Source organism: Sceloporus undulatus, chromosome 2 (genome assembly GCF_019175285.1).
Source record: "Sceloporus undulatus isolate JIND9_A2432 ecotype Alabama chromosome 2, SceUnd_v1.1, whole genome shotgun sequence".
Classification (NCBI taxonomy): domain Eukaryota; kingdom Metazoa; phylum Chordata; class Lepidosauria; order Squamata; family Phrynosomatidae; genus Sceloporus; species Sceloporus undulatus.
In genome coordinates, this window is record NC_056523.1 from 20,163,396 (window position 1) to 20,187,412 (window position 24,017).

Genomic DNA, 24,017 nt, shown 5'->3' on the forward strand with positions numbered 1-24,017 from the left:
TGGTGCCTTTCATATTAATCTCCATCCTCGGGCACAAAATCAAACCCCAGCAACCCTATTCCACACAAAAAAGAGACTTAATGCTGGTTTGGGAGATGAGACAGAGGGAGAACCAGGGTCGGACGAAAGTAGGAAGAAATGTTTTCCTGGCCCCAAAAGTGGAGGGAGAGTCTTGACCTGGCTTCACTATGGTGTGATTGAGTTGTGATGTGAACTGCTGGGTTCAGTAGTCCCTGTGTAGCTAATGTTGCCTTAAGACGCCAAACACAATTATTGGTTTTGTGGGGGTGGAGGGACAAGGAGCAAGGAAAACGTGGTGCTGAGATTGGGAAGAAAAGCCTAGTTGCAATTGAAATGGCACATCATTTTGAAAAGGGGGTGGCTATGGGGTTGGGTATTGTATTTTACCTTTTATACCCTATTCACCCTTTCTTTGGCCCTGAAAGATATCTCATTGTGAAATTCATTTGCAGTTTCTTCCGAGGGGAGGTCCAATGTCTGATCTTGGTTTTAAAAACCACCCTAGTGTGTCCATTTTTTTATTAGCAAACAGTTCTGTTTGTTCCGGCTGGCTGGAAAAGGCACCTGGCACATAAACGTGGCCCGGCACACCGCGAAACACAACCCCCACAACACCCCCCCACCGAACCCCCCCCCCGCCCAACCCACCACCCCCCCGCGGTTCTTCCCCAGTTTTTTTGCTTCCTTACCTGCCTTGGTTTTTTGTCTCTGTTTCCCCCCGTTCTCACTGTCAAGCGCCCTTGTTCGGCTTCCTGCGTCATCGGTCGGTCTGCCCGGGTCGTTCCGCCTTCCCCGCCCCTGCGCTTTCTGGGTTCTTTTTGTGTTTAGGGCCTTCCCTTTTTCCTCGCGTTTCTCTTTCTTTTTTTTTTCTCCCTTGGCTCTCTTTCTCCCCCGCTGGGGGCTTCGGTAATTCTCTCTCCTTCTTTCTCTTTATCCCCCCTTCCCTGCTCCTCGCCCGCCCTTTTTCCTTGCGGTTGTGTTCCCTTGGTCGGCCTGGCTTCCCCCCGGTTTCCTGTTTGGCCGGGCCTGCCCGCGGGGCATTCCCTTAGTTGCGGTTGTGCCCGTCCCCCACCGGTTCGCTTTTCCCTGCTGTGCGGCCGCCCGGGTTTGTCTGCCTCTGGTTCCCTTTCCGCACCGCGCGTCTGCTCCTTTGCTCCTCCCCTGCGCTGCCTTTTTCCCGGCCCGCTGGGGGCCCCCTCGGGGGCTGTTCTTGTGTTGGCGGTTTCTCCGTTTCCGCTGCCGCCGCGGGTTCCCGGTTCTTCTGCGTCTCTGCCTTCGGCTCTCCTGCCTGTCCGCTCTCCCTTGCCCCTGGGAGGCAAGTTGCCGTCGCTGGGGCCCTCCAGGAGGGCTCCGACGGCGGCAGCGGGGCCCTGGCGTCAGGGGCCAGCAAAGACGGGGAGGCCTCCAGCGCTGGCGGTCCCCGCCGGCTCTTTCCTGGCCTCTGACAGGGCCTGGGGCCCCGTCAGGGGCCGGCAAAGAGGAGGTGGCATGGCCCTTGGGGGTGGAAGCTCCGCCCCTGGGGGTGGAAGCTCCGCCCCTGGGGTGGAAGCTCCGCCTCCAGCATGCGGCCCCGCCCCCGGGGTGGAAGCTCCACCCCCCCGGCTTCGGCCCCCCGGTTGTCTGAGGGACACCAACCCGGCCCCCGGCTCAAAAAGGTTGCCTACCCCTGGCTTATAGGATCCAATAACATCAGGAAAGAAAGCTGCTAAGTCCCATGTCCTTTGTTAAAACAAATACCTGGGTGGAACCTTAGCCTAGGCTGTAGGAGTTGACATTGCCTTCCTCTGAGGCTGAGAGTGTGTGAATTGCCCAAGGTCAGCCTGTGGATTTCCATAACTGAATGGGGATTCTAACAGAAATATTCCACTTTGACTGCCATGGCTCAATGCCATGGAATTCTGGGAATTGCAGTTTTGTGGGACATTTAGCCTTCTGTGTCAGAGAGCTCTGGTGCCACAACAAACTACAAAGCTCAGGATTCCATAGCACTGAACCAGGGCAGTTAAAGTGGCAGCCATGTCTTTTGAGGATGTTGCTTAGTGTGCTTGATTTTCCCTCCCTAGCAGCTGCCCCAGGGGAATACCTATGTCTATCAAAAAGACTTCCTTTGTCTTTTTCTGGATTATAGAATCATAGTTGGAAGACACTGCTGAGCAACAGAACCAAAGTCTCTGTGTAGGAATGCACAGCCAAAGCACTTCCAAAAGATAACTGTGTTTAAAGACCTCCAAAAAAGTGTGTGTGTGTGTGTGTTTATCCTCCTCCTATGCAGTCATTTCTGCTGTCAAACAACCTTTACGATCAAGAAGTTCTTCCTTATATTTAGGTGGAATCTTTCTTCTGATTTGAATCCATTGGTTCCTGTGTTAATCTCTGGAGCAGCGGAAAATTTCAATACCACCTTCTATATTACATCCCTATAAATATGTAAAGATGGCTATCATGGTGGTGTACCTTCAAGATGTTTCTGACCCATGGCAACCCAAAGGAAACTTTTGTTGTTTTTTTCTTGGCAAGATTTGTTGGTTGACATTGCCTTCCTCTGAGGCTGAGAGTATATGACTTGCCAAGGGTCACCCAGTAGGTTTCCATGATTGGATGGGGATTCAAACTCTGCTCTTCTGCAGTCCTAGTCCAATATTCTGTCTACTACACCACACTAGCTATCTCTCATCTCTAAATCTTCTCCCATTCTCCATTCTTCAGATAGGAGGATGGAAGAAAGAAAGGAAAGGTGGAACCATTTCAAAGTTAGCAATGACTTACTATAGCTGATAAGTTAATTACTACAATAATTATCAATCACAATGATTACCCACCAGTCCTATGCAAAGCAGAGCTGAGGCCACAAAGGAGAAAGCCCAGGCCATGACAGAGTTGTTGTTGTCTTCTCCATAATGAATTCTCTGCTTGGGCTCAACACACATATACCAGTTTGTATTCATGACAGCACACTCCACACGTTGGAAAGAATATCTTATTCGTTATGGCAATTTAACACAGGCAGCAGCTGCAGGGAAACTGGTCATTCTGGTTTGATCTTGCATATATTGGAGCTCATCCATGGGATGGAGCCATGGCCATTAAACGTGGCACAAAAATGCTATAAATGTTAAGTGTGAAAGAGACCTGAGTTCTTCAGTCCCATGCCTGCCATCAAAGGTCTCTGATATAGATTGTGAGAAAGGTTAGCATTTCCCATAGTGAACCTAACAGAGAGGCAAGCACTGAGATAATGCATCTAAAGTGTTTTAAGCATTCTTTTTGTGTACCTTCAAGCTGTTTCAAACTTATGGTGACCCTAAGGCAACCCTGTTTCTTCAGAGAGGGTTTGCCATTGCTATCCTCTAAGGCTAAGAGAGTGTGACTTGCCCAAGGTCATCCAGTGGGTTTACATGGCTGAGCTGGGATTCAAACCCTGGTCTCCAGAGTCATAGTCCAACACTTAAACCTCTCCACCATACTGTCTCTCTCTAGCCCACTCATATATTTATATATAAATATATTATGTCATAACATCTACTACTACCAGCAGGTTACCTTTTGCATACCTAAGATGTCTCATTACTTGTCTTGATTTTGCCCCCGGCTATTAACACACATTTTCTACAGCTGGCCTTTGACACTGCAGTTATTGGTTTATAACCCAGAATTATGGATCTGTAACTGCACCATATTCAGTAATGCTATGTAGTCATGATTGTGGCACTATTGCCATGGCTGTAAATCATCCCCAGCCCACCTTAAAACTGCCTCGATTATCTCTGATAGAGAGGCGGGATATAAATAATAATATTAATAATAGCAGTCAGCAGCCAAATTGGGCAATGGCGATTGGTTCAGTTGCTGATTGAAATTGGCAAAAGAGGAGGATATTACTAGCCATGTCCCATTAGTGCAGAGATTCATTTCAAGGTGTGCAACAAGTGGTTTGTGTCCTTGAGTGAAGAGTCACAAGTCACCACTCAATTACTTCTGAATAAATTAGAATCTAATAGCTCAATTTATATTTGCATTTTATGTGGCGTTAAAAGTTTATTTTTTTATATTCATTTTGTTTACCACTAATATTGTATGTGCTTCTAAAATTAGAAATTAGACTTCACATGTGATACTACCTTTTTAGGGGGGTGCAGACATTAATCAAACATTTCTTAGGAGTGTGGGACATAAAAAAGATGGGGAACCACTGCATTAGAGAGCAAGGCTGTGACAACCCCTGTTGCAATTCCTCATCACAGCCATGCACACTGGTGGGAGAGCGCTGGAAATGCCATACTTGTGTCCTCAACGGCAGAGCAGTTAGAGGGAGTTAGGCCAGGAGACATTACCTAATACTGTATTTACTCATGTGTAAGTCTAGAAATTTCGGTCAAAAAATTGACCCAAAAAAAACCTGAGTCGACTTATCCACAGGTCAATGTAAGTACTGTATCTTCTCTTCTTTAAAAGAGGGACCATATTAACCATCCCATGGTGAAAAGCAAGAATATAACCTCTCCTGGAAGCACTGGCCCCCTCTACTCTCTCATCCATCCAGCCTTAAGAGTAAGCACAAAGAGTTATGTCTGCTGGAATTTTGTAAGTTCTTTGACATTGTTTTGCTTTGCTTCATCCTTTAGATCCTTTGCTATATGCCCTTAGGTTTTACCCTTGACTTATCCATGGGTCATATCAAAATCCATAATTTTGGCCCCAAAACTTGCACTTGATTTATACATGAGGTCAACTTATAGTCGAGTATATATGGTAAGCAGATGATGTAAGATGATGCTTTTATTTTACAGTGGGACCTTCATATTCGTTGGGGTTAGAGGCACAGGACCTCCATGAAAGTGGACAAATTACAAATAAAATCCCCACTATTAATTTTTTTTTTAAAACCAGAAAACAGCTCTCTAGGAATCTCCATGTCCTCCAGTGCAACACTATGGTCAACATCTTCCAGAAGGACCTACAAAAGCCTGGAGAAGTGTTCTCTCTAGGAATCTTTAGGTCCTCCAGTGAGACTTCTGCTGAACGCTGACCACAAACATTTCCAGAGAGAACATATTAACTGAATCCGTGAATAATAAAATCTGCAAACATCAGAGCCGCAAATGTGGATGGCTGACTGTACTGTTTTAAAAACATCTTTCAATGCTGTTTTTAACTGTTTTTAGCTTCTTTAAAAAATAGGAATTTAGTTTAATTGGGTTTTAAGTTTTTAAAAATTGTATTGTGCTTTTAAAATGTTGTGCATCACCTTTGATCATGTTTTGGGAGAAAGGCAGATAGAAATTTCATTGATCAATTAATTAATATTGCCATGTTATTTCTTGTCTTTCTTTCATTATGGAACTCAAGGTAGCTGACATTCGATTCCAAGTTTCCTTTGCAGATTTTAATTGGAGCAAAATCGGAGCTTCAATAAGATGGTTACACTGTATGCTTTCATACAGTGTAACCTAGGACAGATATCCATTGTGAATATGTTGCTGGGAGTGGAGTGGGAACAACTTTGGAATCACCTGTGGCTACCAGCCTCGTTGCGTTTGGTAATAACTGTCTTCAGGCAACTCATCAAGTTGTATTTTAGGATTTCTTTCTCCCAGCTGGCCAATATGCCAGAACAGTTTGATGGATGATTGCCTTTAATAACTTGATCATTATTGTCTACACTGGGGATGGATGACAACAATAAAAATGGGGAAGCATTAAATCAATTTGGTAAAGTGGGTGGGTGGAGGAAACCCAGGATGATAAAAAGATAGTCTTTTTTGTTTGTTAAAAATGCCCAGTGCATTTTGCCATTAATGCTTTTGTGGGGTAGTCACGTCAAACCAAAGCTAGAGCTTATTTCATCAACAGGGTAGCTTTTAAAAGTGCCATCACATGCTGTAAAATTTTTTTGATAACTCTCAGCCTTCTACAGAGACTATAAAGAATGGCGGTATATTTCAATCAAGCATGTATTGAATCTATTGAAGTTCAAACAGAAGGTTCATGCAAAGCACCCAACCGTTTAATGTTCTACAGAGGTAGATTTAATGAACACATCAGGCTAAACTCATTCATTTTATGAGGACAAGGTGGTTGCCATTACAATCTTGGTGTCCGTCTCACACTACTAGCCAGCCCCAAGCATTTGAACCAAAAAGATAGCAACTTCAACTTCACATAGCAAGATATTGTTGAAAACCTGAATGGTAGATGATCCATAGCACCAGAAGAGCTGCTGAATTGAATGGCAACCAGTGATGTTAGGAGCAGAGAAGAAAATTAAAATGGAACAGAACGTGGATTGGGTGACAGTGGGATGTTGTTGAAGTTACTTGGATTTTTTAGCTGACTGAAAAAATGGGCCCTATTAGAGAAGAACTGTGATTCATAGGAGTATTTTATTAAGATGACGAAAGCTGAATAAAATGAAAGCTGAGTAAATTCCTGGCACAGTGATAACCAAGTTTTCCACAGGAGCTGACCATTTTCTGCCGTACTATAATGAGCTGGTATCACATGCTACTCAATATTTTGAGTGTGATGTACTTGTTTTACATCAGGGGTCGGCAACCCACGGAGGCGGCAGGACCGGCCCCCGCTCGGTCCTGCTGCTGTTGCCGCCGCCGCCATCAAGGCCACCACCTCCTCCTCCACCTCCTCCTGGGCCGCACGAAGGGGCCCGCAGAAGCGGCCTCCTGCCTCCGCGGGCTCCCCTCGGGCCCTTGTGGCCCCATGCCTCTCCCTCCGGAGGGAGGCCTGAGGCCACACAGGCTGAGAAGGGGCCCGCGGAAGCAGCGTGCCGCCTCCTGGGCTCCTCCATGGCCCTTGGAGCCCTTTCGGCTGAAGGGAACGGCCTGGGACGGGTGCCCAAGCCCTTCCCTTCGGCCTCCCTCCCCTTCGGCCGAAAGGGCCCCTTGGAGCCTGTTCGGCTGAAGGAAGGGACCAAGGAGAGGGCAGGCACACACTTCCTCCTCCCCGCGGGGCTTCAGTGGAAGCTCCGCCCCTGGCATGCAGCCCCGCCCCCAGAGGGTGGAAGCTCCACCCCCGGCTTCGGGGCCCCCAGTTGTCTGAGGGACAGTAACCCGGCCCCCGGCTCAAAAAGGTTGCCTACCTGTTTTACATAATGACAACATGCTGTAATTTTTGCAGGTCCTTTCCTAATAATCCCCAATGCTGAACTCAATATTTTCACTGCCAGCCATATTTAGCCATGTTTTTCAAAATGCTGTTATGAGTCCCAAATCTCCTTAGGGTTAAAGAAGTATGCCAAGATAGTCTATATAATTAGGCTTTCACATCCCTTTTTAATTGCACAATTTGTAGATACACTTTTGTTGTTGTTGCTAACTGCCTTCAAGTTGATCTTGATTCACAGAGACTTTGTGAGTTTCAGTAGTTCTTTTGGTTACTGTAGAAATTGTTTTAGTTGTCTTTCCTTGTTTTCTTATTTTCTTTTCTTTTGTTTTATGTGCTATATGTGAATTTCAATAAAAACTATTTTATTTTTTTCAAAGTAATTTTTGAAATAACTAGAGCCCATTACTCAAACAAAGTCCCATGTGCTGTTATGGTGAACATTTTTATTTTTTAAATTCGGTTTTGACCACTGCACAACACGTGGGATGTTATCTTCTTTCATTCTTCCATTGTGAATACTGTACTCATTATACCAAGCCAGGTAATGCCATTATCACTCATGCTATTTTTGGAATGTATCTCTGTGATACATTAGAGGTAATTGTAAAGATAAACAGCCAGTATGGTGCATTGGTTTGAGCATTGGACCAAGACTCAATAGGGTTCGATTCTGTGTTAAGCCATGGACACCCACTGGGTAGCCTTGCGTGAGTCACACTCTGAGCTCCAGAAAACCCCGTGACAGGTTCACCTTCAGGTTGCCAAAGGTCCAAAATGACTTGAAAGTACACAACGAATTGCAATGATACTTTATATTTTGATACTCCATCTTTTTTTAAACATGCCCTGTTACAGACTGCCAAAATAAAGCTGCTTCGGGTCTCTTTGGAGGTATGCTATTTAAATGATGCATGGGTCCTAAGAGTCCGGAGGTCGCACCAAAGCCACACTCCATTCCTAAGCACCGGAGTGCAGCTTTTGGTGCAGATTCCAGATTCTTAGGACCCATGCATCATTTAAATAGAATACCTCCAAAGAGACCCAAAGCAGCTTTATTTTGGCAGTCTGTAACAGGGGCCATAAACTGATGCAGAGAATTTCCTTCAGCTTCCCTGTCTACCTGTTTCACGTTGACAATTCTTTTACATCAGTCACAAGAACAACTCCACTGCTTTTCTGTTTGTTTCCTATTTCTGATGCATTTTCATTTTAATTCATTCTTTAGTCTATAAGCAATAGGCTATTCAGATTCCTTCTTGGTGTTCTTTTGTACAGATTTAGCATTTGTTTTGTCAGAGTTTGCACTCTTTTCTTCAGATAGGCAAGTCTTCACCCTTCCATAGGACATCTCAGTTACAATGAGCTGATTTAGGATTTCTTAAGGGTCTTGTTTTCCCAAAAGTACTGGTCTTCCTTCTGCATTTTAACTCCATTTAAACCATTACCCATGTAGTTGTTTTGTCATGAAACATGACTGCACTTGGCCATTTAATTTGTGCAAAATACATATTAGCAGGTTGCATTCACACACATTCCACCCCAGTATGTGACACATTCCCAGAAAACCTGTGTCTAAAGCAAGCTTACAGAAAACTTTGGGGTTTAGATATTTTAAACTTCAATTCTAAAAAAACTCATCCACTATGACCAACAGTAAGGTATAATGGAAATTATAGACCAGATCATCTAGAGGGGCAGATTTCTCCTGCCCTTAACCTAGAACGGGTAGGAGAACTGTGCGAACTTCCAGGTATTTCTGGGCTTCAGCTCTCAGCATTTCTCCCTGTTTTTATGCTGCTTAAGTCTGTTAAATCTGCAGCTGAACAATATTTTGAAAGTCACATGATTTCTCCCTTAGCCTCAGCAATTTTAAGCGGAATCCCCCCACTTTTCACGGTGCCAGGTATTGGTGAGGAAGTCACACACACACACACACTGTTGTCAATGAAAACAGGATATTTTATTTATAACTTTACAAGCCACAACATGAGTGATTTGCTCTAAGCTGTGGATTGCTGAAAATCTCCCAGCCCACCCAGGCTTAAGGATCCAAAGCACTCAAACCAACCTTCCTCAACTGTATTAACAGACACACACATACAGATGCACGCACGCACACACAATTCAATCGTGCAACTTGAAGTAATCACTATTTTGAAGGCAGAGGCAAGCTGGGCCTAATGGGCTGGATTCTCATTTGTCTAGTGGTCATGGCAATTCAGATGAGAGCCACCAGTGTATCAGTGGAAAGCCAATAACTAACCTGAGACTGAATCTTGAAGTCAACCCTTAAAGCAGCCATTTCTAATCTAGTGACTTCTAGATGGCGAATGGTCATGCTGGATAGGGATGATGGGGACTGTAGTCAAAACACATCCAGAAGGTATCAGACTGAGGTTGTCCTAGATGGACTGAAATTATCCTGTTGGGATTTCCACCACCATGTTCAAAGGTGGTGGAATTCTTACTCATCATGTATATCTTACATTCAAGTATATCCTAATTACATATACTCATACCTTTAACTCTGCTTCAGCTACTGAAGAAGAGCTCCAACTACAGACATCCCTATTTCCCCATCTTCCATTTAATTCAGCTCAGGTGATTAGCAAGGAGCAGACTCTCTTCTGAAATTTACCAGGAGTCAGACACCTTTCTGCACATCAGGATCTAACCCTTGTGTACTTCACAGCCTCAGAAAGTAAATTGATGCCTCTTTCAGGGCCTTCCAAACATGAAACCTTTGGTATCAGTCCTGACCAAGGGAACACACCTCAAGTAAAATGGCTGTCTAGTAGCAGGAAGTGTTTATACCAGCTTTGTAAGAAGATCAAGGTTATAAAAATAAAGAGAACTCTATTAAAAATGGAATTCTAAACACAAAAGACTCAGAATCTCAGTTGGCTGGTAATTCGTAACTAACCCTTTCAATACCTACGCAGGAATCTACAAGGTCTTTTGACATATTAGTATCTTTGTAAACAGATACAACCAATGCAGTTAATTCAAAACTGGTTAAGAACCTCTTTTTCCTTCCACTTTATTTCCATTTCCCTCAGCCTGAACAGAACTTTGCTAATTAAAATGGACACACTAGTGGTTTTTAAACCAGATCATACATTGGACCTCCCCTCAAGAAACTGCAATGAATTTTCACTGATTATATCTTTCAGGGCCAAAGAAATGGTGATAGGGTATAAAAGTTAAAATACATACCCACCCATCCACCCCTTTTCAAAATATTGTTTGCCATTCAATTGCAACTGCTTTTCTTCCCAATCTTCAGCACCACTTCCTTTGCTCCTTGTCCTCCACCCCACAAACCAAAATTGTTGTTTTCTTAAGGCAACATTAGCTACACAGGGACTACTGAACCAGCAGGTTCACATCACACCATAGTGAAGCCAGTCAGACTTCCCTCCACTTTGGGGCAGGAAACATTTCTTCCCGACCCTGTTCTCTCTTCCCAAACCAGCATTAAGTCTCTTTGTGTTGGAAGTAGGGTTGCTGTTGATTTTGCCTGAGGGTTGAGATTATATGAAAGGCACCATTGCACCCACATTTGGGTTCAGCCCTTCTGCCAATGTAGGAAGGTGAATAAAGGGGTTGGGAGATGTGTATTTTTCTTGACTGAACCCTACTAGACAACTCCATTGGGGACTAACATATTGGATTTCCAACCACATCGTTGCTGGTCATGGCTCTACAATTGGGACAACTGCAATGAGGCATTTGTCTCACTGCCTCAAAAGCAACAGTCACAAAACAGCACACTGGGGTGCTTCAGATTAGATGTTCTGAGCATGGCCTCCTTTAGTGTCTTACACTGGTATGATACAACCCTCTAACAAGATTGCAGTGGGGTGCTGTCTGTGTACAGCCCAAGTTGCCAATTAAAAACAAGTTACAGTGAACATGAGATTTTTCCTCCATGCTCTCTACATGCAAGATGATGAATTCATTCTAAGCCCTTCACAGTAACATTACATTCTTCAACTGCCCATGTAACATACACCTGCCCTGTTTAACAGAACATAAAATTGCCCTTTAATTCATACACATTTTTGAGCAGCTCTGCCCACAGCCAATGCAAAGACAATAGCTTTAAAAAAAGGAAAAAAAAGAACCACCAGGGCAGTTGTATATTGTATATAAAACCCCACTCAGAGGTTTGGGATTACAGAAGGACATATGCTTTTCACTGTCTCTCCTGTATATTTGACAACCACAAACATCTTTGTTTGCTGTAATAAACATCTCTGTTTTCCTTCTCCACTGGCATGTTCCTTGAATCAAAAACCAAGCCTAAAATAAAACAGTGTGGTTTTCCAATGCCTCTGTGCTGCTTCATCTCGCCTGGTCAGGGATGATGCGGCTCGAATCCCCAGTTACTGCTTCCTGCTGCTTCCCCTTCATTGAGAAGCCAAGCTGTTAAAACTCCACTTTGTGTGTCTGAGGGCTGATCCTAACAGAACATGGTCCCTTTGTCACTCCCAGTCCGTGGGTGGCCGAATAATGAGGGGGGCAGCGTTTTTACGGCCAGCACGGATCCCTGGGTAGAAAAAAAGGCCAAAGCTTCTCAGTGAAGGTGTCAGTAAATGTGTAAATATGGGAACGGTCCGTCACATTGTAGAAGGAAAGCTTGCCAGCCTCATAGTCCAGGAAGACACCTACTCGCTTGGGCTTATTGGTGATGTTGAGTGGGGTAAAGGGAGTAGTGGTGGCAGCATACTTGTCCCCATTGAACAGCCTCACCCGCCAATAACCAGTCTCTGGCAGAGAGGTCATTTCCCCTTTACGGCTTACTGAGTCACTGCAAACCCCCAGGGCCCAATGGGTCTTTTCTCCCACTTCTACCTCCCAGTAGTGCCGGCCTGAGGTAAATCCTTCTGTTGCCAAGACACAGGGGTATATGGTGAAGCGCCTTGGGCTGTCGGGAAGATCTCGTAGGCGCTGTTCGACAAACTTGACACTCTTTCGGTCCTCAGAGATCACTAGGTTGGGATGGGCTGTCTCAGGGTCAAGGGTCAGATCTCCTGTAGAGAAAGGGAGAGAAGTTTGAGGGTGCTCTCTTTTGAACATAAGTAGCCTGTTGTATCCCTTTCCTCCCTTCTTACAGTTGGTTTTTGCCAGCCAGTTCAGAATGCATTCATTAAATGCAACTCTCCTTTCCTCTCTGGTGGACATCCCTCTTGCATCTGTATATTCACTGCACTTTGGACTTACTGCAGTGCTCCCCCTCAACACTGAAATTCTAGCAGTCTCTTTTAAGGCTTTCCCAATCCTGGTACCCTTTACATTTTTGGACTACAGTGCACAATGCCTATGCTGGTTAGGAGCTGTGAGCATTATACTCCAACACATCTGGAGCATTCTATGGCTGCCAAATTCTTAGATGTGGGTGTACACATGGAAAAGAATACATGTATCACTTACATGAGCATGTATCTGAAGAAGTAGGCTCAAGTCTATCAAAGCTTATGCTACCAGCTTCTTTCTTTCAGTTAATCTCATAGGTGCTCTAAGATCCCATTGCGTACTGATGTATCACTTATATTCACTACTCTAATTAAGAGGATACACGTATTGCTCTAATTAAGAAGATAATGGACAAGAGATTTCTAGCACCCTTTGTAATTCCCACACTGGAGACTAACTCAAAAGTGGGCAGTAGGAAGAAATAGTGAGGGGAGGGTTAAGACCTACAACTGAAAGTCTCTAGCTAGTTTTAACCCTGATCCACTGTAACATGGCATCTCCACTATTACTCTTCTTCAAGAGGACCCTTACATCCCCTTATCCAACTCTCCAACACATAGGCCCAAATACCCCATGCTTCTCATACAGGGCTGAAGAAGCTAAATTGCATTTCGTTTGGAGGCCTGATTGGTACCACTATTAGTCTCTTTTTGGCATCAAGTTGAATATTTGCCTGTTCACTCGTATTTTTGGGGCCCAGTGATTACATGTTGGTTTGGGCTTTTTAGGACTATGTTTTTTTGCTTTGATGCTGTATCCAGTGAAGGCCTGAGTTGCACATTTAAGTACTGTAGTGTATATACTCGACTATATCTCAATCTCATGTATGAAATGAGGGCAGGTTCTGGAGTCAAAAGTATGGATTTTGATATGACCCGTGTATAAGTCGAGGGTAAAACTTAAGGCAGTGCCAAGAAAATGAGCACATATCAAAAAGAATGAAAAGACAAAGCGGTGATTATAGCCTTTAACTTAATGTGGTAATTTTGCCTGATTTTACTCAGAAAAGCTGACAGACATACACAAATATCTTATTTAAATCTGTCAAAACTCAATTCCTCTTGGCATTCCCTTGAGGGGAAGCACCAAAGAGCTGCTACTGCCATCATTTTTCTGTCTTGGCATTCAACAAGGTCAGAAGCACCGCTGCTGGAGAGAGTAGAGGGGGATTAGTGCTTTGTTTGGGTGCTCCCGGGACAGACTAAGTTTTCACCTTTTGCCACTCTACTCAGAGAAGGGGATGGTTCCTTTTTTCAATAAAAGCCGGACATAGTAAAGAAGAATGCCAGGATGGTTGTTCATTGTAATGGAACAAAGCAGGAGTTTCTCTCCGGAAAGGGCCAAAACCTCATTGAAGTTGTCTGGATCAACGAGAAGGTGCATTATGTATTTGATCATGAGGCCAGCCCAGAGGTCCATCTGGCAAGGCTTGGGTGCCACACCTTCCCACTCAATATCACCAGCATCCTAGATGTACTGGTGGATCTGCAGTCTCAGAATGGCTCAGAGGAGATGGAGAGCTGCCTCAACATGGCCTTAGATGAGTTGCCTCAAGAGCCAAAGACCGTGCAGGAGAATGCCAAAATGGTGGTCTCATGTGGAGGGAAAAATCTGACCTTTCTTTCCGGTGATGGGCAGAACGAAATCAACATATACAGAGAAGATATGAGTGCGGAGATCCACTACAGAGTAAAAGCTTCATGGTGGGCTTGGTGGGCCAGGTTCTTCACAAGGGGAAGGGTGGAATGACAAGACTGGAAGAGACTATGTGGAGGGGAGCTTTGTGGCTCAGCTGAGAAATCAAGTGATCACCTACCTATATGATATCTTCTTCCTATGGCTTTGAATGTTCAATGTTCCTGGGCTCACATTGCTACAGTATTTTATCCTGTGTCAGATTTCAATAAATAATTGCTTAGAAGCAAATTTTAAAACAATACTCTCAATTATATTGTTTCAGGGCAGAGGGTGTAAACTTTGCAGTGATTATCAGAGTTCAATCTTAGCTTAAATTATTACAATGTCAAACAGGAAAAGATATCTGAAAATCAAATTTTTGCATGGTAGCTTGTTTTTCGCTCAGCGCTGTACTTCTAACATCTTTTGCTCTCCTGTGTAGTGGTTCCTTAAATAAATTTTTTAAATAGGAATAGGCCTCCTGTGCTGTCCTGGACAATTAAAAACAATTTCCTAAATTCTTTTTTTGAAGTTTACACTGGCCCTTTCTCAGCCTGGAATAAATACAAGATACAGACACTATAGTCTATACCAAGGCAATTGTTATGTGTTTTCAATTCAACTCAGAGCATAGGATTTTCTTTGCAAGGTAAATTTGGATAAGGTTCCTCATTGCCTTCAGTGTGGCTTGTCCAAGGTCGTCAAGTGAGTTTCCATGGTTGAGGAGGGATTTGAATCCTGATCTCCAGAGTCCAATGCTCAAACCACTAGAACACAGTCGCACATAAACAAAAACAACCTTAAAATTTACCTGGCACTGAAAAAAAAACCATGAAGATGGCACCAAGTGAATCTCTGGACTTTATCACATATGAGGAATTTCTCTTAATTTCAAATGAAAAGAAAGTGGGGCCAGAACGCATTCACATGAATTCTCTAGTTCAGCAAATTTACGTGAATGCGAATTGCGTTCGAACTGGCTTCCCATTGCCCGAAAATAGCTTGCCATTGCCCAAATTTGTGTGTGGTAGTCTATCACACAATAACGTGAAACCCCATGATTGCACTCGGACTGACTTCCCATTGCCCGAATTTGCGTGTAGTAGGCTATCACACAATAACGTGAAACCCCATGATTGCGCTCAGACTGACTTCCCATTGCCCAAATTTGCATGTGGTGGTCTATCACGCAATAATGTTAAACCCCATGATTACCATTGGATTATACTTCCAATTTCCCTTGTCTAATAAACTCCTCTGAGGAAGCTGTTAGAAAATATGGTCCACCACTGTGAAAGCCTTCTTCCTCGTGGTCATTGGGTAGAAACGCTTGGAGCTTGACCTGATTCATAGGTTTTTTTTCCCTTGTTCACATATACTCCTCTGCCAAGGATGAAGGACCTTTCCTCCCATTGCCCAGAGTAGGTTGACGTTACTGCCATAGCATTAAGCTAGAGCTGATGAATCTAAGATGTTGAGCTGAATAGTGGACTTTCAGTAGCTAGTATAACAACAAAGACCACCTAGCTGATGAAGGCATCAATGTGTGCCAACCCATCCCCTTTGTAGTTTAGCCTGGGAAGGCTCTGAAACTATAAGTGTGAGTTAGGAGTGTTGCTCGTAAATTGGAAACTTGCTGGTTCATGCTTTGCTAAAGAAAGTTGAACATATCTCTGTTACTAAACAAGTGGCTAAGGTATAATCTTACATGAGTGTCGGCTTATGGCATCCCCGTGGATTTCAGTTTTCTTAGACAAGGAATACTCAGAGGTAGCTTTGCCAGTTTGTTCATCTGAAATATAGCCTATAACACCTGGTATTCATTTACAGCAGTGGTTCCCAACCTGTGGGTCGGGACCCCTTTGGGGGTCAAATGACTCTTTCATGGGGGTCGCCTAAGACTATTGGAAAACACCTGTTTAATTACAGTTATGAAGTAGCAACGAAAATGATTTTGTGGGTTTGGGTCACCACAACATGAGGAACTGTATTAAAGGGTTGCGGCATTAGGAAGGTTGGGAACCACTGATTTACAGTCTCCCACCCCAAGCCCTAACCAGGGCTGACAGTGCTTAACCACCAAGATCAGATGGAATTTGGTATCTTTATGATATTAAGAGGGATGTGCTGATTCAGATGACTGCAAGGTTGGCAGTTCGAGGCCCTAGTGCCATGTGATGGGATGACCTTCCATCATGGGTCCCACTTTCTGCCGGCCTAGCAGTTCGAAAGCATGTAAAAATGCAAGTAGGTAAATAGGTACCACTTTGGTGGAAAGGTAACTGCGTTCTGTGCAGCCACATGACCATGGGATCATCTGCACATCATGTTTGCACTGTCAGTCTATTAGTGTGTGTGTGTGTGTGTGTGTGTGTGTGTGTGTGTGTAAAATATTTTTAAAGTCAAGAGGAAATTTGTTTTCTTCAAACCACAGGATACCTCAGCAAAACATGGCCTAATCTTTTAAAAAAAACTTTGGAAGAGTCCTAGGGATATAATTAAAAATAAAAATGCAGCACTTTCTTAAAAGACCCTTAAAATAACATGGCTAGCATCCTATTCATTAATTATGATGTCAGAAGCCTGATTCATGACATCATGTGTATGTGGCCTTCAAGTTGCTTGTCAGCTTGTGACCCCATGGATTACATATGGTTTTCTTAGGCAAGGAACTTGGGTTTATCCTTTCCTTCCTCTGAAATATAGCCTAGAGCACCTGATATGCATTGGTGGTCTCCCATCCAAGTATTAACCAGGACTAACCCAGCTTAGCCTTCAAGAGTATTTAGGAAGGGCTACACAACAGTCAGTGTGATGTGGTTTGTGCGACTAGGCTATAACGAGACCAGGGTTCAATTGCCCATTTGCTCATGAAAACCCACTGGGTGACCTTGGGTGTGTCAAACACTCAGCCCCAGAAAACCTTGTGATAGGTTCAATGTAGGGTAGTCATAAATCAGAAATGACTTCAAGGCACACAAGGAAAAGAGAGGCAACATTGTAAATAGTCCAATTCATGTTTATGGGCTTTGCATGATCGCAAAGACCCCAAGTTCCCTCCCAAATTCTACCTTTGAACATTCTCAGCCTCTCACACACATAACCCCTGCTGCAGCCATTTCTGAGGTGCTGGAGAGAAGGAATGGAAGTAGTAGTGACACATGTCCAGTCCTTACCTGGTCATGGGTTGTGCTGGGACAGACAACTGACAGGATCACAACAAAGCTTTGCAGAGGTGTTTGCAGAGGCTTGGCATTGAGGTTGAAAGATGAGTGCAGACGTACACCAAAACAGCAAATCTGTATCTTCAGGTGGAGTGTAACCACATCTAGCATAGGCCAGGTTTGGGGGTCAGTTTTAACTGAAAAAGTGGTTTGGAGAGGGTGCTGGGGGGAAGCTAAATACATCTGAGAACACATTTTTTCTGTGTTTGGGTAGCTGGGGAAGGGATTCATTCAAAAATCTTGCTAATTAAAAAATAAAATAAAATTGGGCTGGTTTAGAGGAGTGGCAGGGACCTCAAAGATCCCATGCACCTTGTTCAATATTAGCCATGTGATAATCCAGGAATGCCTTCATCAGGCCCAAGAATTTGTCAGTCACCTTGCCCAGGAATAGTGTATTTGCAAATAGACAGTAATGGTCTATTTGCAAATACACTAGATCCAGACCAGAGAAGGTCTCTTCAATAGTGGTTGCAGCCTTTCCAAATGTTTGAATAATCTTTCTGAAAGTGCACCTACACTGTAGAAATAATGCAGTTTGACATCAGTTTAATTACCATGGCTCCATCCAACAGTATCCTGGGGTTCGTAGTATTGTGAGGCATGAGCATTCTTTGGCAGAAAAGGCTAAAGACTTTGCAAAACCACAAATCCAAGGATTCCACATGATGGAGTGACAGCACTTAAAGTGGTGTCAAACTGCATTATTTCTACAGTGTAGATCAGCTGTTCCCAAACTTTGGCCCTCCAGACATCTTTGACTTCAACTGCCAGAAGTTCCAGGCATCATGGCCAACAGCCAGGAATTCTGGAAATTGAAGCCCCAAAGATCCAGAGGTCTAAAGTTTGGGAGCCGTGACTTTAGATTAATTCTGTCTCTTTGATTCTTAAAGAGATAGTACTGTTGTAAATATCATACATGATACCGGATCTGTTCCCAAAAAGGAACAACCAAATCCCAAACTACAATGCAATGTACAAGGAAAGCACTATAATATATAACACAGTACAGTTCCATGTACTAAACTTCATGTATGTATTATCAAAAGGCAAGAAATACCATCACATGTTGGTTTCACCACAACTATCTTTGCCAAGTCCAATATGCAACATGTTTGGGGTGTTAAAGAGGTTAATGAAGTTTTCTCCATGATGTAAACCAGTGCTTCTCAGAGTGGTACTCCCTTGACCAGTGCCAGTCAATGAGCCATGAGTTGCTGGTCTGTGGAGAGTTTCCAGGAAAAAAAGAAACCATTATAGTGGATGAGCACAAATATGTAACAGGTCCCTGGCAGGAGTTTATATATGGGGCAAAATGAGGACATTGCCCCCAATAAAAATCCTGCCTTCGCAAGACATTTTCTCCATTCCCCAAATTTCTAGCATTGCAGAAAGTGAAACACTGAAAAGTGCTTACATCTAGAACTGTTATATTAATTGTGTTTGCATTACTTTGGTTTACCTTTTCTTTGTTTGGCTGAAAACCATATTTCTAAATGCTCAGCTCAAGTTTCACGCTAGAAATTTTGGAACTGAAGGGAAATCTTATTTGGGATGCAGAATTTATATCTGAGTGTGAGTAATGCCCTCATTTTGCCCCCCTTTCCCTATAACTATACCCTTGGTCCTTGACCCATTAGGAGAACAATCTTTCTGTTCCACCCCATCAGGAACTCAAGAACACTGGTATAAAACTACAAAACTCACAAAACTTAAATGGTACAGTTAGCCCCCCCATATTCATGGATTCTTTATCCACAGACTACACCATCCATTTGAAAACTATGCAATTTTAAAAAATAAATTCCAAAAACCAGACCTTACTGTGTGCTACCATAAGGGACACCATTTAACTATGCCATTGTATTTAATGGGACTTCAGCATCCATGGATTTTAGAAGGTCCTGGAACCAAACTCCAGCAGATAACAAGGGCCAACTGTAAAAATGTGGAAGCAGACATAGAAAGGGGGCGGCAAAGCCCCCAAAGATTAAGGGTGTATTACAGATTTTTCTCAAAGAAAAGAAATGCACACGTTTTATAGTTCATTTGCCAATGGTTATCAAGAACGGAGTTCTCTGTTGCAAAACTTCCTCCTGAGCAGCACTTGACACTGACTGTGTGGCCACTGAGCATCTTTGTCATTCCACAGCGATGAGAGCCAGGTGTGGTGCAGCCATAGACACGGTACTTCACTGCTTTTTCTTTAAGGAAGGAGAGAGAAGGAAAGAGAGCGCCATCAGAGCCACCCCTTCATTTTCTAACACTGTATCTCTCACCTTGACCATCTTTTTTTTTATTGCTTTCTTTACTGATATATTTATATCCAGCCCTCTATCTGAAGATCTCAGGGTGACGTACAATATAAATAAATTTGAAACAATAAATAATAAGAATAGTTTAAAAAGGCTGAAAATATATTAAATAGTTTATAAATTAAATGCCAACAATTTAAAACTGGTTAAAACCATTTTAAATAAAGTCGGTTGATTTCGCAAAACCGTGATTTTGCCATTTTCTATAAGGGACACAATTTTGCTATGTCATTGTATATAATTGCACTTGAACATCCATTGATTTTGGTATCTACAGTTGATCCTGGAACAAAACCACAGAGGATACCAAGGACCCACCATAGTACAACTGTAAGGTGTGTGCAGAATAATCAATTAGGCTAAGGAGCTTTAATAAAAATCCGGGTTTTGAGTTGGCATGGTAATGATCCCAACATTGGTGCCATACTTCCAAGTGAGAAAATTCCACAACGGAGGGAAGGCACTGCAGAGAAGGTCTTCTCCCATGTTCTTCCACAATGTATTCCCCTCACTAGTGGGACACAGAGGAGAGCCCCTCCAATAGATCTCAATTCTCAGGAAGACATATGTAGAGAGAGGTGTTTCTTTAAGTACTGAGGTAAAAGTTATCACCAGCAACTCTAGTTCAGACTGGAACGTTCTCCAGTTTGGTGTCTTTCAAATGTGGGATTTCAAATTCCATCATCCCCCTCACCTGGTCTGAGCTGCAAAAAGGAGGAACGTGAAACAAGAGCCCAAGTCTTGTTGCACTTACTCACACGGATAATGAGAGCCAAACATGATTCTTGGGCCTTGCAGCTGCTGATGCCAGTGACACACCCCATATTGTGAATTTCCATGAGGCACTGCTTGCATCTCAGGCTCACTAAAAAAAAAAAGAGTGAGGCTTGGAATGGTACTTTTAAAAAACGGAATTCATTGTGAAACATATTATGGAACTGGGAAAAATGATCAGCCATGATCATACTTTTAAAGTAACTTTTCCTTTATTGATACTTAAAAAGACAACAGATTAGCCCTGATGAGAGGATGGACTACAAACTGAAGTTCCATTCAGTATGACTCTATAAATATCTAAAATTGCTTTTTAAAGGTGACTGTCAAATATTACACAGCCCTCCTTCTAATACGGTCCTTCCCTCCTGTAATGTAATTTTAAAAATGTAACTTCACTACTGAAAAAGTAAGACTAATGTGTCATATTCACCATGGCACTACGTTGCCAACCAACTCCAAGCAGTCTTGGATGACACTGATTATCTTGATCCATTTCAAACTGGCTTCAGGTCAGGATACGGAGTGGAGACTGCCATGGTCGTCTTGGTCGATGATCTCCGTCTGTGCGTCGACAGGGGAAGTGTGGCCCTGTTGGTGCTCTTAGATCTCTCAGCGGCCTTCGATACCATAGACCATGGTATCTTTCTGGAATGCCTAAGGGGGTTGGGAATCAGGGCATTGCTTTGCAGTGGTTCCGGTCCTATCTGTTGGGCAGATTCCAGATGGTGTCACTTGGCGACAGTTGCTTGGCCAAGAGGGAGTTCAAATCGGGTGTCCCTCAGGGAGCGATACTGTCGCCAATGCTCTTCAACATTTACATGAAGCTGCTGGGTGGGATCATCCGGAGACATGGAGCGGGGTGTTATCAGTATGCTGATGACACCCAAATTTGTTTCTCCATGTCTTGGACCGATTCAGTGACCAAGGATCGCATCTCTCCTCTGAATGACTGTCTGAGGTCGGTAATGGATTGGATGAGGGAAAATAGACTTAAATTGAATCCAAATAAAATGGAGGCACTCGCTATAGGCAATCCTAATCCGGGAATGGTGATAAGCTCTCCAGTACTGGGTGGGGTCACACTTCCCCTAAAGGACTGTGTTCGTAGCTTGGGGGTGCTCCTCAACTCGTCGCTTCACCTGTCGTTGCAGGATGACGCAACAGCCAGGAGTGCCTGTTATCAGCTTCGGCTGATACACCAGTTACGCCCCTTCCTGGAATGGGAAAACCTAGAAATGGTTGTACATTCGCTGGTAACCTCTCGTCTCAATTTCTGCAATGCGCTCTACATGGGGCAATCCTTATGCCACGTTCGGAAGCTGCAACTGGTCCAAAACATGGCAGCCAGATTGGTGAGTGGGAAGTTTGAATCTATCACACCTATCTTAAAATCCCTACACTGGCTGCCTATTAGCTTCTGGGCACAGTATAAGGTGTTGGTTATTACCTATAAAGCCCTACATGGCTTGGGTTCAGCTTACCTGAGGGAACGCCTCCTCCCATATAATCCTTCTTGCACCCTCAGGTCCTCAGGAAAGAACCTACTACAGTCACAGAGAACTAGACTAGTAACTACCTCCCAGAGGACATTTGCTTCTGCTGCTCCAAAAATCTGGAATGATCTGCCGGATGAGATCCGCCAACTAACATCTTTCAAGGCTTTTAAGAAGGCAATAAAAACAGATCTCTTCCGGCGGGCCTTCCCAAATTGATCCCCTAATTTCACTCTCTGCGTGCCTAAATTGTTTCTCTTCGGACCAATCTGAATACTTTTGATATTATTGTTTTCTCTTTTTCTATGCTGTTACCCACCTCGATCCAACACAGGGAAAGGCGGGCTATTAATAATAATAATAATAATAACAACAACAACAACAACTATTATTATTATTATTATTATTATTATTATTATTATTATTATTTGTGTGGTGCTGGTGTTGCTTCCTCCTGTGAGGCAAGAGGCTATGGGTGATGGCACCAGTGCTGCTGGTAGGGCTTGCCATGTCAGACAGGCTTTTGCTGAGGAGCCAGATGAAATGTGCCAAACAGCTACTGGGCAGCAGCAATAGTGGAGCAGCAATAGTGGAGGATGACACTGGCAGAGAATCACTTAGACACAATGGCAGTGACATCATAGCAAACGTGCTAGTACTTTGCAGAAGGGGTGAATGGTAAATTACTCCTGAAGCCTTTTAGCGTGAAAACCCTATGATGAGACAATTGAAAATGCAACAAGAAATAGTGCCAAAAAATGAGACGCCTAGGTGGGAAAGTACTCAACAAGAGGGATGTGACACTGTTCCATTGCATACAGAATTTTTGGTTTTCTGCTCAACTCAAGTATTTATAAACTCTGAAATTTGGCCCCTGTTCCACTGAGGTGTGAGAATTTGTAGCTACTTAATTTGCAGAAGTAACAAGGTGGGCACTACAGTTGCCCCTCCTTTTTTGTGAGGGAGCCGTCCCAGACCCCCTTGCAAAAATGGAGTTTTGTTTTTATATTCAAGCCCTATTGGTTTGAATATAGGCACAGGGGCATGCCCCATTAATTCCCCCTTCGTTCATCCCTTGCGCATAAGCAAGAGACGCTAGTCCAAAGACCATGAGAATGCAGGGAGGACTGTACTTCAGTGAGAAATTTGATATTCAGGACTTTTTTTTAGCTCAAGTAATAAGAGTAACAGTGCCTCAGTCATTCATTTTAGTTGTGTGCATCTCAATCAAGGCAATTTGAATTACTCCACTGATCTTCAGCAGGAGAGGGGGAGAGGGAGGAATTTAATTCTGATAAACACAGTTCACCCTTCCTTGTTAGACACTGTGGAAGGGAAAGACAGCAGAGTGTTTTATGGAGGTCTCTAGTCACCACCTGAGTTTGCAAAATCTGAGCAGGGCTTTTGATAACAGGGTGACTTAGAGGTCTCTCATTCATAGGGTTGCCATAAGTCAAAGTTGACTTGATGGCAGTGCCATTGGTGAATACATTTATGGTAGCATGTTCCATCCAAGCACTGGGAAACTTCAACTGAGACCAGCTAGAAACTCCCTCTGTCATAGAGCGAACCTTCCTGCCCAGGTATGTGAAGACAATCCCCCCTTCCACATACCTCAGTCTTTTGTTAAGTCATTGGCACATGACATGTAGGCTTCCAGATAAAAGATAGACTGCATCTCCTGTCATCCCTGATAATTCTCACATGATGGGAGTTTGGACCAAATAGCCCTTGCGCATCCTTCCAGCAATAAGATTCTATGATTATTTTAGCGGTGCTGGTTACAGCTTATAGCAGGGGTCGGCAACCTCCGGCCCGCGGGCCGGATCCGGCCCGCGGGCGCCTTTCCGCCGGCCCCCGCTCCCTCTTGCCGCCAAAATCGCCGCCGATTTCGGCGGCTTCAGCCGCCATTTTGCTCTTCAAAATGGCGGCGAAGTCTCGTGCGACCAAAAAGATCGCGCGAGATTTCGCCGCCATTTTGAAGGGCAAAATGGCGGCGCCCATTACGAGGCCCACTGCGGCCTCCGGAGCCCCGAAACGGGGCTCCAGCAGCCGCAGCGGGCCTCTGGGAGGAGGGCAGCGAGGCCTGAAGTGGAGGAGGCTGCAGGGAGGCGGCGCCTCTTGGGCGCAGC

At 43.9% G+C, this 24,017-nt stretch overlaps 1 protein-coding gene across 1 annotated transcript; it reads right to left on the bottom strand.

The window, feature by feature from the left end:
• Positions 1-9,078: 9,078 nt before the first annotated feature.
• On the bottom strand, positions 9,079-13,655 carry LOC121924013 (E3 ubiquitin-protein ligase TRIM39-like). Its single transcript, XM_042455065.1, has one exon. It carries the CDS (start codon positions 12,325-12,327, stop codon positions 11,674-11,676), a length of 654 nt encoding a protein of 217 aa, XP_042310999.1. The 5' UTR covers positions 12,328-13,655; the 3' UTR covers positions 9,079-11,673.
• Between the last annotated feature and the right edge of the window lie 10,362 nt (positions 13,656-24,017).